Source organism: Ascaphus truei, chromosome 5 (assembly GCF_040206685.1).
Source record: "Ascaphus truei isolate aAscTru1 chromosome 5, aAscTru1.hap1, whole genome shotgun sequence".
NCBI lineage: Eukaryota > Metazoa > Chordata > Amphibia > Anura > Ascaphidae > Ascaphus > Ascaphus truei.
Window position 1 is genome coordinate 26849071 of NC_134487.1, and position 14237 is coordinate 26863307.

Genomic DNA, 14237 nt, shown 5'->3' on the forward strand with positions numbered 1-14237 from the left:
TGCGGGTATAGAAGATCGCCACATTATAATGCGTGCGGGTATAGCAAATCTCCATATTATAGTGCGTGCGGGTATAGAAGATCCCCACATTATAATGCGTGTGAGTATAGATGATCCCCACATTATAATGCGTCCGGGTATAGAAGATCGCCACATTATAATGCGTGCGGGTATAGAAGATCGCCACATTATAATGCGTGCGGGTATAGAAGATCGCCACATTATAATGCATGCGGGTATAGATGATCTCCACATTATAATGCGTCCGGGTATAGAAGATCGCCACATTATAATGCGTGCGGGTATAGAAGATCGCCACATTATAATGCGTGCGGGTATAGAAGATCGCCACATTATAATGAGTGCGGGTATAGAAGATCGCCACATTATAATGCGTGTGGGTATAGATGATCCCCACATTATAATGCGTGCGGGTATAGCAGATCACCACATTATAATGCGTGCGGGTATAGCAAATCTCCATATTATAGTGCGTGCGGGTATAGAACATCGCCACATTATAATGCGTGTGGGTATAGAAGAACTCCATATTATAGTGCGTGCGGGTATAGAAGATCGCCACATTATAATGCATGCGGGTATAGAAGATCGCCACATTATAATGCGTGCGGGTATAGAAGATAGCCACATTATAATGCGTGTGGGTATAGAAGATCGCCACATTATAATGCGTGTGGGTATAGAAGATCGCCACATTATAATGCGTGCGGGTATAGAAGATCTCCGCATTATAATGCGTGCGGAAATAGAAGATCGCCACATTATAATGCGTGCGGGTATAGAAGATCGCCACATTATAATGCGTGCGGGTATAGAAGATCGCCACATTATAATGCGTGTGAGTATAGAAGATCCCCACATTATAATGCGTGCGGGTATAGAAGATCGCCACATTATAATGCGTGTGAGTATAGAAGATCTCCACATTATAATGAGTGTGAGTATAGAAGATCTCCACATTATAATGCGTGCGGGTATAGAAGATCTCCACATTATAATGCGTGTGAGTATAGAAGATCTCCACATTATAATGAGTGTGAGTATAGAAGATCGCCACATTATAATGCGTGAGTATAGAAGATCTCCACATTATAATGCGTGCGGGTATAGAAGATCTCCACATTATAATGAGTGTGCGTATAGAAGATCTCCACGTTATAATGCGTGTGAGTATAGAAGATCTCCACATTATAATGAGTGTGAGTATAGCAGATCTCCACATTATAATGCGAGTATAGAAGATCTCCACATTATAATGCGTGAGTATAGCAGATCTCCACATTATAATGCGCGAGTATAGCATATCTCCACATTATAATGCGTGAGTATAGCAGATCTCCACATTATAATGCGTGAGTATAGCAGATCTCCACATTATAATGCGCGAGTATAGAAGATCTCCATCTTATAGTGCGTGTGAGTATAGATGATCTCCACTTATAATGCGTGAGTATAGAAGATCTCCACTTTATGAGTGTGAGTACAGAAGATCTCCACATTATAATGCGTGAGTATAGCAGATCTCCACATTATAATTCATGAGTATAGCAGATCTCCACTTTATAATGCGTGTGAGTATAGATGATCTCCACTTTATAATGCGTGTGAGTATAAAAGATCTCCACATTATAATGCATGCGGGTATAGAAGATCTCCACATTATAATGCTTGCGGGTATAGAAGATCTCCACATTATAATGCGTGCGGGTATAGAAGATCTCCAAATTATAATGCGTGCGGGTATAGAAGATCGCCACATTATAATGCATGCGGGTATAGAAGATCGCCATATTATAATGCGTGAGTATAGAAGATCGCCACATTATAATGCGTGCGGGTATAGAAGATCGCCACATTATAATGCATGCGGGTATAAAAGATCTCCACATTATAATGCATGCGGGTATAGAGGATCGCCACATTATAATGCGTGCCGGTATAGAAGATCGCCACATTATAATGCGTGTGAGTATAGAAGATCTCCACATTATAATGCGTGAGTATAGCAGATCTCCACATTATAATTCATGAGTATAGCAGATCACCACATTATAATGCATGAGTATAGCAGATCTCCACTTTATAATGCGTGTGAGTATAGATGATCTCCACTTTATAATGCGTGTGAGTATAAAAGATCTCCACATTATAATGCGTGCGGGTATAGAAGATCGCCACATTATAATGCATGCGGGTATAGAAGATCGCCACATTATAATGCGTGCGGGTATAGAAGATCTCCACATTATAATGCGTGCGGGTATAGAAGATCGCCACATTATAATGCATGCGGGTATAGAAGATCGCCACATTATAATGCATGCGGGTATAGAAGATCTCCACATTATAATGCGTGCGGGTATAGAAGATCTCCACATTATAATGCGTGCGGGTATAGAAGATCGCCACATTATAATGCGTGCGGGTATAGAAGATCGCCACATTATAATGCATTCGGGTATAGAATATCGCCACATTATAATGCATGCGGGTATAGAAGATCGCCACATTATAATGCATGCGGGTATAGAAGATCGCCACATTATAATGCATGCGGGTATAGAAGATCGCCACATTATAATGCGAGTATAGAAGATCTCCACATTATAATGCGTGAGTATAGCAGATCTCCACATTATAATGCGCGAGTATAGCAATCTCCACATTATAATGCGTGAGTATAGCAGATCTCCACATTATAATGCGTGAGTATAGCAGATCTCCACATTATAATGCGCGAGTATAGAAGATCTCCATCTTATAGTGCGTGTGAGTATAGATGATCCCCACTTATAATGCGTGAGTATAGAAGATCTCCACTTTATGAGTGTGAGTACAGAAGATCTCCACATTATAATGCGTGAGTATAGCAGATCTCCACATTATAATTCATGAGTATAGCAGATCTCCACTTTATAATGCGTGTGAGTATAGATGATCTCCACTTTATAATGCGTGTGAGTATAAAAGATCTCCACATTATAATGCATGCGGGTATAGAAGATCTCCACATTATAATGCTTGCGGGTATAGAAGATCTCCACATTATAATGCGTGCGGGTATAGAAGATCGCCACATTATAATGCGTGCGGGTATAGAAGATCGCCACATTATAATGCATGCGGGTATAGAAGATCGCCATATTATAATGCGTGAGTATAGAAGATCGCCACATTATAATGCGTGCGGGTATAGAAGATCGCCACATTATAATGCATGCGGGTATAAAAGATCTCCACATTATAATGCATGCGGGTATAGAAGATCGCCACATTATAATGCGTGCCGGTATAGAAGATCTCCACATTATAATGCGTGTGAGTATAGAAGATCTCCACATTATAATGCGTGAGTATAGCAGATCTCCACATTATAATTCATGAGTATAGCAGATCACCACATTATAATGCATGAGTATAGCAGATCTCCACTTTATAATGCGTGTGAGTATAGATGATCTCCACTTTATAATGCGTGTGAGTATAAAAGATCTCCACATTATAATGCGTGCGGGTATAGAAGATCTCCACATTATAATGCGTGCGGGTATAGAAGATCCCCACATTATAATGCGTGCGGGTATAGAAGATCTCCACATTATAATGCGTGCGGGTATAGAAGATCGCCACATTATAATGCATGCGGGTATAGAAGATCGCCACATTATAATGCATGCGGGTATAGAAGATCGCCACATTATAATGCGTGCGGGTATAGAAGATCTCCACATTATAATGCGTGCGGGTATAGAAGATCGCCACATTATAATGCATGCGGGTATAGAAGATCGCCACATTATAATGCATGCGGGTATAGAAGATCGCCACATTATAATGCATGCGGGTATAGAAGATCGCCACATTATAATGCGTGCGGGTATAGAAGATCTCCACATTATAATGCGTGCGGGTATAGAAGATCGCCACATTATAATGCGTGCGGGTATAGAAGATCGCCACATTATAATGCATGAGGGTATAGAAGATCGCCACATTATAATGCATGCGGGTATAGAAGATCGCCACATTATAATGCATGCGGGTATAGAAGATCGCCACATTATAATGCATGCGGGTATAGAAGATCGCCACATTATAATGCATGCGGGTATAAAAGATCTCCACATTATAATGCATGCGGGTATAGAAGATCGCCACATTATAATGCGTGCCGGTATAGAAGATCTCCACATTATAATGCGTGCGGGTATAGAAGATCGCAACATTATAATGCGTGCCGGTATAGAAGATCGCCATATTATAATGCGTGCGGGTATGGAAGATCGCCACATTATAATGCGTGTGGGTATAGAAGATCGCCACATTATAATGCGTGAGTATAGCAGATCTCCACATTATAATGCGCGAGTATAGAAGATCTCCACATTATAATGCGTGAGTATAGCAGATCTCCACATTATAATGCGTGAGTATAGCAGATCTCCACATTATAATACGCGAGTATAGAAGATCTCCACATTATAATGCGTGAGTATAGCAGATCTCCACATTATAATGCGCGAGTATAGCAGATCTCCACATTATAATGCGCGAGTATAGAAGATCTCCACATTATAATGCGTGAGTATAGCAGATCTCCACATTATAATGCGTGCGTATAGCAGATCTCCACATTATAATGCGTGCGTATAGCAGATCTCCACATTATGATGCGTCTGGGTTTGGACAGTATGGTGACAAAAAATATATACAGTATTTTAAGTCAGCCAAATGCTCCCCTGCAGCGTAGAAACACAGTTTCTGCTATTCCCCAGCGGAAAAATTCGGCTATTATGCTGGTTAAATCCCCATATTTTCTTTGCAAACAAGTTTTAAATATATTTTTGTGCGCTGTGTTACCATATAAAATACCTCCATGCCTACAGATTTTTCCTCGTCTTCACTTCCGCACTTATTTGAAAACGATGTCTCTCTGGGTGCTGGATTCCAGCTCCTATACGTCACATGGTTTATTAAATGATGTGAATTACAGTGAAAGTGGATGAGTCTAAGTGTAGTTCCACGTATTTTTAATCCCGATCATAGATTTTATGGTGGAAAGATTAAGCTTCGTCTAAAGTGTAGCTGGAATTTCTAAAATGCTGGCATTTAAAAAACCAGAAATCCTGCTTCAAAAGTCAGATTCAGCAAATGAATTTCTTAGTGAAGTAGGAACTTCCCTTCTACACTAAACCGAGCAGAGACTAGCGTCTTACAAACTTAATGAGACTGTATGGCGAAATCGACATGAAAAAGTAGCAGTGATGGACACACTAGAGAATGCCGGTTATCAGTCAGTAACAATCACTGACCCTTAGTAACAGGCATTTTATGTCAGCATTCCTGATCGAAACAGACAGGTCTTGGGTGTTATGGGGGATGAAAACCTATCTAGAACACAAGTAAAATCTGAGTCAATTCCATAATTGGGTATTATTATTGGGTATTATTAGCACCACACTTGGAGTTACCACAAAACAGTTGTCTTGTTTTTTCCTACAATATGAGCCACGTGAACTCCTTTTTCCCATGTAAACCCCTTGATTGACAAGGGGGGTCAGCAATGCATTGCACAGAAGCAGTGTATACACCAATCATTTCCACCGCCACAGACTTACACGGAAGTGCAACAACAGATATGCAGGGTGTCGTCTCGGTAATACTGTGTTCATGCTCAGATGACAAACGCAGCCTCTTGGAAGGGGGTCCCACAATGTCTTCAGGATCTATTTCATCTGTCTCTAAGAACAAACAGAGAAATAATGTCAGGCTCTCACATTTCCCACTGCGACATTATCCTATTTTGCGGAATCATTGATGTAAAAAAAAAAAAATACATTTATATGGGACTGTTACAGATGGACAACTGCAATGATTGTAAAACGGTTTAATACCTCGTAATAAGCCATGATGACTGTACAATATAAGCGGTGACAGAATAATATCCCAATGTGGGTGCAAGATCTTAGCTATTAATTAAGGAAAAATGGCGTGTAGGTTTTTGTACAATTTGCAGTAGGACAGAGTGTGTTTAGTGTGCACTGCTATGAAACAACTGCTAAAATGTTACATTGTTACTTGGCGAACACAAAGTAACACACAAATCGGACTGTGTGTTTATTTAAGCAGCTCGATAGGCAGCTTCTTCATTTCATTAGCAAGCAAATGGCAGTTTTGTGGCTGTTTTCATAGTGTTTTATAGTAACGTTTCAGCGGTGAAGTTATACATGTGAATAAACAATAAATACAAGTTATACATAACTACCAAGAGCTTTCAAGGAAGGCAAGTACCATTCTGAGGACAATGGAGGATTAGGTTTCCGTCGAGGTCCTGGGTCAGGGTCAGAGTTTTCCCGCTTTGTGCTTTCACTGTGCCAGACCCTTCTTCAGCTGTGCTCATACTCAACCTGTACAAGAGCAGGACACATGGGGTCAGGAACTGGGAGGCTGTGCTCGCAATGCAGAAACACAAACATACTGTGCGTCTCTGGCTAAAGGCTTTTCCGGATCACACAAGTGCTAAGCCAAGATTGTACCTTCTGCACTCACCATCAGTAATCACAAGTGTATTGTCAAGGTATTACTATTCTGGAGAGTGGCAATAAAGAGAGTCCCAGTTGTGTGCTTACTATGTTAATTTGTATATTAAATGCAAGAATGTGGATATCATGCAGAGGGAAATTGTAGCTTGTGAATGAGCTCAATCCTTCTCTGTCCTTGTGGGTTTTTTAGTCACATTTGTAATGAGCAGAACTTTATTGTGTCTGGTGAGATATGGTTTACGAAGGCTTGACAATGCAAAGCCAGCATAGCCATATCAGGGTGACTGTACGACAATAGATACCCTGAATAGTCTATGACGCTCCTACTCTTGCTTGTTATATTCTTTACATTAAAAAACATGTACAGTACAATCTAATTGGCTTCCTGCTACAAACCAGGCTAAAAGCAAAGACTTGGGTGTTTTGAGTTAGTTGGAAATGAAGCACAAAATCATTTTCTTTGGAGCCTCTGGGAGTCATTTAAGTGTTTACTCAATCTCTAGCCCATCCCGGCCCTATTAGATGCCCAGTTAAACCCCTTCAGTGCCCTAAAGACATATGGTGCACGTCTAACAAAGTGCCATCCTAGGGGCCCTTATAGCGTACATCTCACTGCCCTCCTAGTCACAACCTGGGTGCCCGCCCCCTCCTAGTCACAACCTGGGTGCCCGCCCCCTCCTAGTCACAACCTGGGTGCCCGCCCCCTCCTAGTCACAACCTGGGTGCCCGCCCCCTCCCAGTCACAACCTGGGTGCCCGCCCACTCCCAGTCACATCCTGGGTGCCCGCCCCCTCCTAGTCTCAACCTGGGTGCCCGCCCCCTCCCAGTCACAACCTGGGTGCCCGCCCCCTCCCAGTCACAACCTGGGTGCCCGCCCCCTCCTAGTCTCAACCTGGGTGCCCGCCCCCTCCTAGTCTCAACCGGGGTGCCCGCCCCCTCCTAGTCTCAACCGGGGTGCCCGCCCCCTCCTAGTCACATCCTGGGTGCCCGCCCCCTCCTAGTCACAACCTGGGTGCCCGCCCCCTCCTAGTCTCAACCTGGGTGCCCGCCCCCTCCTAGTCTCAACCTGGGTGCCCGCCCCCTCCTAGTCTCAACCTGGGTGCCCGCCCCCTCCTAGTCTCAACCTGGGTGCCCGCCCCCTCCTAGTCTCAACCTGGGTGCCCACCCCCTCCCAGTCACAACCTGGGTGCCCGCCCCCTCCCAGTCACAACCTGGGTGCCCGCCCCCTCCCAGTCACAACCTGGGTGCCCGCCCCCTCCTAGTCTCAACCTGGGTGCCCACCCCCTCCCAGTCACAACCTGGGTGCCCGCCCCCTCCCAGTCACAACCTGGGTGCCCGCCCCCTCCCAGTCACAACCTGGGTGCCCGCCCCCTCCTAGTCACAACCTGGGTGCCCGCCCCCTCCTAGTCACAACCTGGGTGCCCACCCCCTCCCAGTCACAACCTGGGTGCCCGCTCCCTCCTAGTCTCAACCTGGGTGCCCGCCCCCTCCTAGTCTCAACCTGGGTGCCCGCCCCCTCCTAGTCACAACCTGGGTGCCCGCCCCCTCCCAGTCACAACCTGGGTGCCCGCCCCCTCCCAGTCACAACCTGGGTGCCCGCCCCCTCCTAGTCACAACCTGGGTGCCCGCCCCCTCCTAGTCACAACCTGGGTGCCCGCCCCCTCCCAGTCACAACGTGGGTGCCCGCCCCCTCCCAGTCACAACGTGGGTGCCCGCTCCCTCCCAGTCACAACCTGGGTGCCTGCCCCCTCCCAGTCACAACCTGGGTGCCCGCCCCCTCCCAGTCACAACCTGGGTGCCCGCCTCCTCCTAGTCACAACCTGGGTGCCCGCCCCCTCCTAGTCTCAACCTGGGTGCCCGCCCCCTCCTAGTCACAACCTGGGTGCCCGCCTCCTCCTAGTCACAACCTGGGTGCTCGCCTCCTCCCAGTCACAACCTGGGTGCCCGCCCTCTCCTAGTCACATCCTGGGCAAACACCCAGATTTAACCCTTTAAACATGTCAGTTCCATTAGTACACTTTAGTACCAGTAAAGACTAAATATCTGCTAATATCTGCAGAGTGGCTGGAACAGGCCTGTGGAACCTGCCACATGTATGGTGGATTGGCACTTTAGAGTTCCCTTTGATTTAAAAAGGTTCTAGTTTACCTTCCTTAATCGTCTCTTTCACCGTGTTTATAACAAAAATAAACAGGTCTGGGTAAGAGAGCAAGCAGCAATATTATCCAGCAGCTTTGTCCCATGCTTCTTGGGTTCTGCCACTTAATCCTAGCACTCCACCTCACTAATTGTTCATCATTCTCACTTATTTCCTCTGTTTCAGACTATGGGAGAAAGTCACTAAGGTCTGGGGCAGGGTATTAACAGCCATGGACTTGAATGGCAGTTAACGCCAAATAGGGTGTGTTCAAGGAGCAATCCAAGCCATTTGTTTATTTTCTTCATTTTTAACATAGGATTGAAGCAGGGGGTCTCCGGAGCTGAACCCTATTAATTGCAGCTTCGGGGACCCCCTGCTTCCCGAGATACAGACCTCCAAAAGGGGTGCCAGCGGTATCTTGGCAAAGTATAAAGCTCCCCCGTCACGCGGGCCCATAGGAAGTCGAACTTTATGATGTCGCGGCTTCCTATTGGCCCGGGATCTTGGAAACTCCGCCATTACACGAACCCTGCTAGCCGAGCGGCTAACAGCACCCCCTACGGAGGTATCTCGGGAAGCACGGGGCCCCCGGAGCTGAAATTAATGGGGTTCAGCTCCAGAGAACCTCTGCTTCAAGCCTATGTTTTAAAAAAAATAAAAACTTGGATTGCTCCTTTAACCAGCAACTGACTTTAGTGAATATTCCCCTGTGAACGAACAGGGCCAGGGGCTTCAACAAACGCCCAGAAGGGACAGGCCTCCTTCATGCACACGGATTAGAAACGATAACATATTTGAACATATGCTACGGGTAGTCTAACGCCCGTTCTATAGTGCCGGGTGCGCGCACGCAGAATTTTAGTTGGCTGACGTCAGCCTTTTTATAAAGGCGTCGCGCGCGCGCGGTAAGGAGAGTAGAACCGGCCGACAGGGGGAAAGAAGAAAAAATAAAGAAATCGCGCCATTACCGCCGCTGAAAAGGTAAGTATATGAGTGTATGTGTGTGTGTGTATGTATGTTTGTGTATGTGTATGTATGTACAACATATTAAAACAATTATTTCAGGTTTTATTTATTTATTTTAAAAACACACACACACACACCACACACACACACACACATATATATATATACACACACATATATATATATACATATACACACACACACACACACGCGCACAGTATATACACAAAACGTGTGCGGCACGTGCACGCGCCTTTGCACAGGCGCCCGCGCGCACAGCCGCACACTCTATATAACAGCCCTTACACACCTTAGACTGCAAACACTGTTTGTATACTATTCTTTATCATACTGTTAACACTGAAAAGATGGACCACCACAAATTTCCCGATTAACCAGATGTATTAATCCTAGGAAAAGCCTCACAACCAGGGAAGAGTATTAATATGGTTGATCAAGTCAAAAAAAAGGTTACTTGCGCTTACCATTCACACTCCCAGTTTTGAAAAGTAACAGGAGGTGTGTGATTAGATATTCAGGAATAAGGCTTCGGTTAAACTGAAAATAATCACACATCCCCTTAACCTGCAGGAGGAAACCATGTGTGGTATTGGCATAGCAGAAAAACACACACTGCATCTCCCCTCAGCATTTAAGTTAATCCCATCTGCCTGTCAGAGATAAATCTGTTTCAGACAGAAAGTGCAAGCAGTTACATACGCAGAAGGATAATGGGGAACCTCAGGTGATAAACACATTGAAGAAAATCAACCGAACTAAAGCAATAACCATCTGAAAACCCTTCTGAAAATAGAAGCCCTTTAATGAAGAGTGTGTGCTCATCTTAAAATCCCTGAGCTACCATTTATGCCCCAGGACTCTGCTTCCAACACACTAGCAGGTGCAGGCAGGAAAGATTTATTATACTGATGCTGTGGCCTTCTGTCCAGGCAGAGAGGGCATGCAAGGTTCAGCTACATATGAATGATCAGAAAACTAAAGAGATCAGTACATCTGTAAATTAAACACCACAAAATAAAAAGCAAACCCAATTATTTTAGACTGCTGTTTATCCATGGTAGATGGGGGCCATTTCATTTAGACTTCTGTATTGTATATACACAAAACCATTCTGAATCCAAGCTTGCTCCATTTGCCGCCCTAAATCAGCATCTAGGACATGAGTGGCCACCTCCAGTCCTCAAGGACTAACAGATCAGGTTTTAAGGATGTCCCTGCTTCAGCACACGTGGCTCAATCAGTGGCTCAGTCAGACCGTGCTGAAGCAGGGATATCCTTAAATTAGACGCAGCCGTTTTACCGCTGACATACGGCCTCCACAGGTAATGTAACCCCTTACCCTAACTGTAACCCCATATCCTAGAAAGCATAAACAGTAACCCCTACCTCAGAGGTTAAATGCTCATGGCCACCGGCCCCTCAGCGGCTGAACGGCCGCGGTTATTTGTCCCCTTCTGCCGAAATCATTTCCCTAAGGTAGGGGATACAAAAGGTGGGGAGATAAAAAGTTAAACTTTCATGTAATTGTCTCCACATGAAATCAAGATATCTGAAGTTTCAACGTCTTTCAGTCTTGTGGGGCAGGCCAGAGGCTCCTGTGATATGTGACTGGACTCGGGAAATGTGTTTTGTAATTAGGAATATAGTTTATTTTCATAATGGACAAAAGTATGTGAATATGCACAGCTCGCATATCTAGTGAACTAAACAGTACTTCAGTTAGCACTTGTGTATATACAATGCTTAGCTGTCCCACAGACAAAAAACTGCTTCCCCAGTAGGGTATATATGATATAACACTCGTTGTATGTATGTATATATGTATATCTTTATTTATACAGCACGTCACAGGAGTCATACATGCGACATAATAATATAACACATAATGGGAATTAGCGCTTGAGACAAAAGTAACATTAGGAAAAAGGAGTCCCTGGCCCAAAGAGCTTACAATCTAAGTAGTTGTTGTAGAATAGCAGCTGTTTCATTTACTGTATACAAGTTCTATTTTCTTTTAATCTTTCTATCCGGATTGTGACATATTTTACAGTAATGTTCTATAAAATAAATACTGCTGTTAAATACTTTGAGCTAATGGCCAAGGCTGGGAATTTTCTGGGCACAAAGGCGGGGGGGATTCATGTAGCTGCGATTAGGGGTATCGCAACTGTTGTATTTTTTTCTTTAGGTAGTATGAGCCTCCCAGAAGTCCATAATAAAAGCAGCCTGAATTGTAAATTGTATTATATCTGCTATTGTTCTATTAGGTGTTGGGCTTCGGGGCTTAATTTAATAAGTGTAAGAGGGTCCTCAAACACAATGACCCCCCTGGCACTCAAGAGGTTAAGTAATCTATTAACTGTATCTAATGGTTTGAGAAAAATCTCAAAGCTGCAGAAAGTGTGTAACTTGGTTGAACGTTTTAGAATTATTGCAACTCCTACTCGGGCTACACTTAATTAAACCGAACCCCAGGCAGTTAAGCTCTCCCTGTGTATAAGTAACAACTGAATAGCTTATTTTACTAGGTACTTTGTGTTGATTTAGAGACAGGAAACATACAAGCAAAGTGTACACAGTAAATGCAAACGGAGGGAAATGCGTTTCTGCTGACAGCTCACACTGTAATTCGGTCAGTGATTTATTGACATGCAGCCGCATAGTACGTACAGATCTTTAATGTGAAGTTTGAAGCTAGATTTCCGTAACTCGTCAGGCAGTGTGTGCAGACATTATGTATATGTAAACATTATATAATGTCTTCCGGTGTAGGAATAATGTATGCAACGTGCTCCATGTCGCTGTGCATGGGTTTAGATGTCCATCTGTATGATATGTCTTTCAGTATATCTATTTATTATATATTGCTGTGTATTTGTACATTACACACCACCTTCTCTCCCCTTCCCAACGCACATTATGTTTCCCCTCATTCCCTTATTTGTTTACCATTTGGAGCATGGACTTCGACATACTTTACAAGTTTGTATTGACGTACTATTTATGCAATTCTGGTATTTTACACTCTTAATTATAATATATTATGATATAATATATATTATTATAACTATTAATTTATTGCTCTATGCTATATTATTGTATATTGGAAGTAATTCATTAAGGTGAAATTACATACGACCTTAATTAATTACCCGTTGTGCCTGAAAATTACATGTACAACTATATAAAAGCAAATTATTAATGTGACGCTCCCAACTGGCTAGCTAACCCTAATGTGTCCAATTATGAAGGTAACATGAATCCAGCCCACAAGCTACCAAGTATTTTTATTTTTGGGGTTGTAATACCCTCACTTGTCCAATAATATTTTAATCAGTGCCAATCAGCACCTAATCAAGTATCACATTTGAATACAACCCAATATGTCTCCTGTATCATTACTACATAGGGGACCTATTTGACCAGTGCAGGTTACACTTACAGATAGGCGTATTATTCTGCTACTTCGTTGCATTATATCAATACCACATAAACACACTTCTATGTGCTTACAACTGGGATATTTTGTTGCGTCTTTGGAGGGAACACTCTTTGCGCTATACACACACGTCATGTTTAGATTGTACTGTATATATTGTATTATCATTACTTCTTGGACATATAGCTACATTGATGTTTATTTACAAACATGTTGATGTAAAGGACTTTATTAAGAAATACGCTCCATGAGAGAACAAATATGGTATTTATGAGTGAGATGTGTCACTGTATGAATATATAGAACATTGCAGTGTGTGTATATATTAATATGAGAGATGTCACACTATACATATGCATGTATATATTAATATATTCAGGGATATATAGATATAGTGTGTGTGCATATATTAATATGAGAAATGTAACACTATTCATATATAATGCATTCAGGGATATAGTGTGTGTGTGTGTGTGATTGTATTAATATGAGAAATGTCACATTACACATATAATGCATTCAGGGATATAGATGTGTGTGTGTGTGTGTGTGTGTGTGTGTGTGTGTGTGAATATTAATATGAGAAATGTCACACTATACATATATAATATATTCAGGGATATATAGATATAGTGTGTGTGTATATATTAATATGAGACATGTCACACTATAAATATATATAACATTCAGGGATATATAGATATAGTGTGTGAATACATCACTAGGTGTAACACACACAGTTGTGTGACATATGTCGGTATGTGCTGAGTCCCCTGTCACACAGGAGGTGAAGGCCCCGGTGCTGCGGCCTCTCCCCTGTCACACAGGGCCGGGCCTCTCTCCTGCCTCGCCTGTCACACAGGGCCGGGCCTCTCTCCTGCCTCGCCTGTCACACAGGGCCGGGCCTCATACTCACTTCCTGTTTTCGGTCCGGGCACTTGGAGAGCAGGATGGCGGCTGCGAGATGCCAGGATGCAGGAACACATACACAGACAGCACACAGCGCACGGACCCGAGCCCAGCCTCCGCCTCCCGCTGTCACCGGAAGCGGGGCCCGGGCAGCCGCGCGTCACTTCCGCCCGCAACAAAGATGGCGCGGGGGGGATAC

At 43.7% G+C, this 14237-nt stretch overlaps 1 protein-coding gene across 2 annotated transcripts in view; it reads right to left on the reverse strand.

The window, feature by feature from the left end:
- The window catches only part of DMTF1 (cyclin D binding myb like transcription factor 1), a 62380-nt gene extending 48178 nt beyond the window's left edge, over positions 1–14202 (reverse strand). The window contains exons 1-4 of one of the 2 annotated variants that reach the window (XM_075599543.1): positions 14046–14202; positions 11077–11161; positions 6313–6428; positions 5640–5762 (exon numbers count right to left, since the gene is read on the reverse strand). In XM_075599543.1, the coding sequence (XP_075455658.1) occupies positions 5640–5762; positions 6313–6421 (232 nt within the window). In that variant the 5' untranslated portion in view covers positions 6422–6428; positions 11077–11161; positions 14046–14202. The remainder of the gene's footprint in view (positions 1–5639; positions 5763–6312; positions 6429–11076; positions 11162–14045) is intronic. The other variant, XM_075599545.1, reaches the window with a different exon arrangement.
- Between the last annotated feature and the right edge of the window lie 35 nt (positions 14203–14237).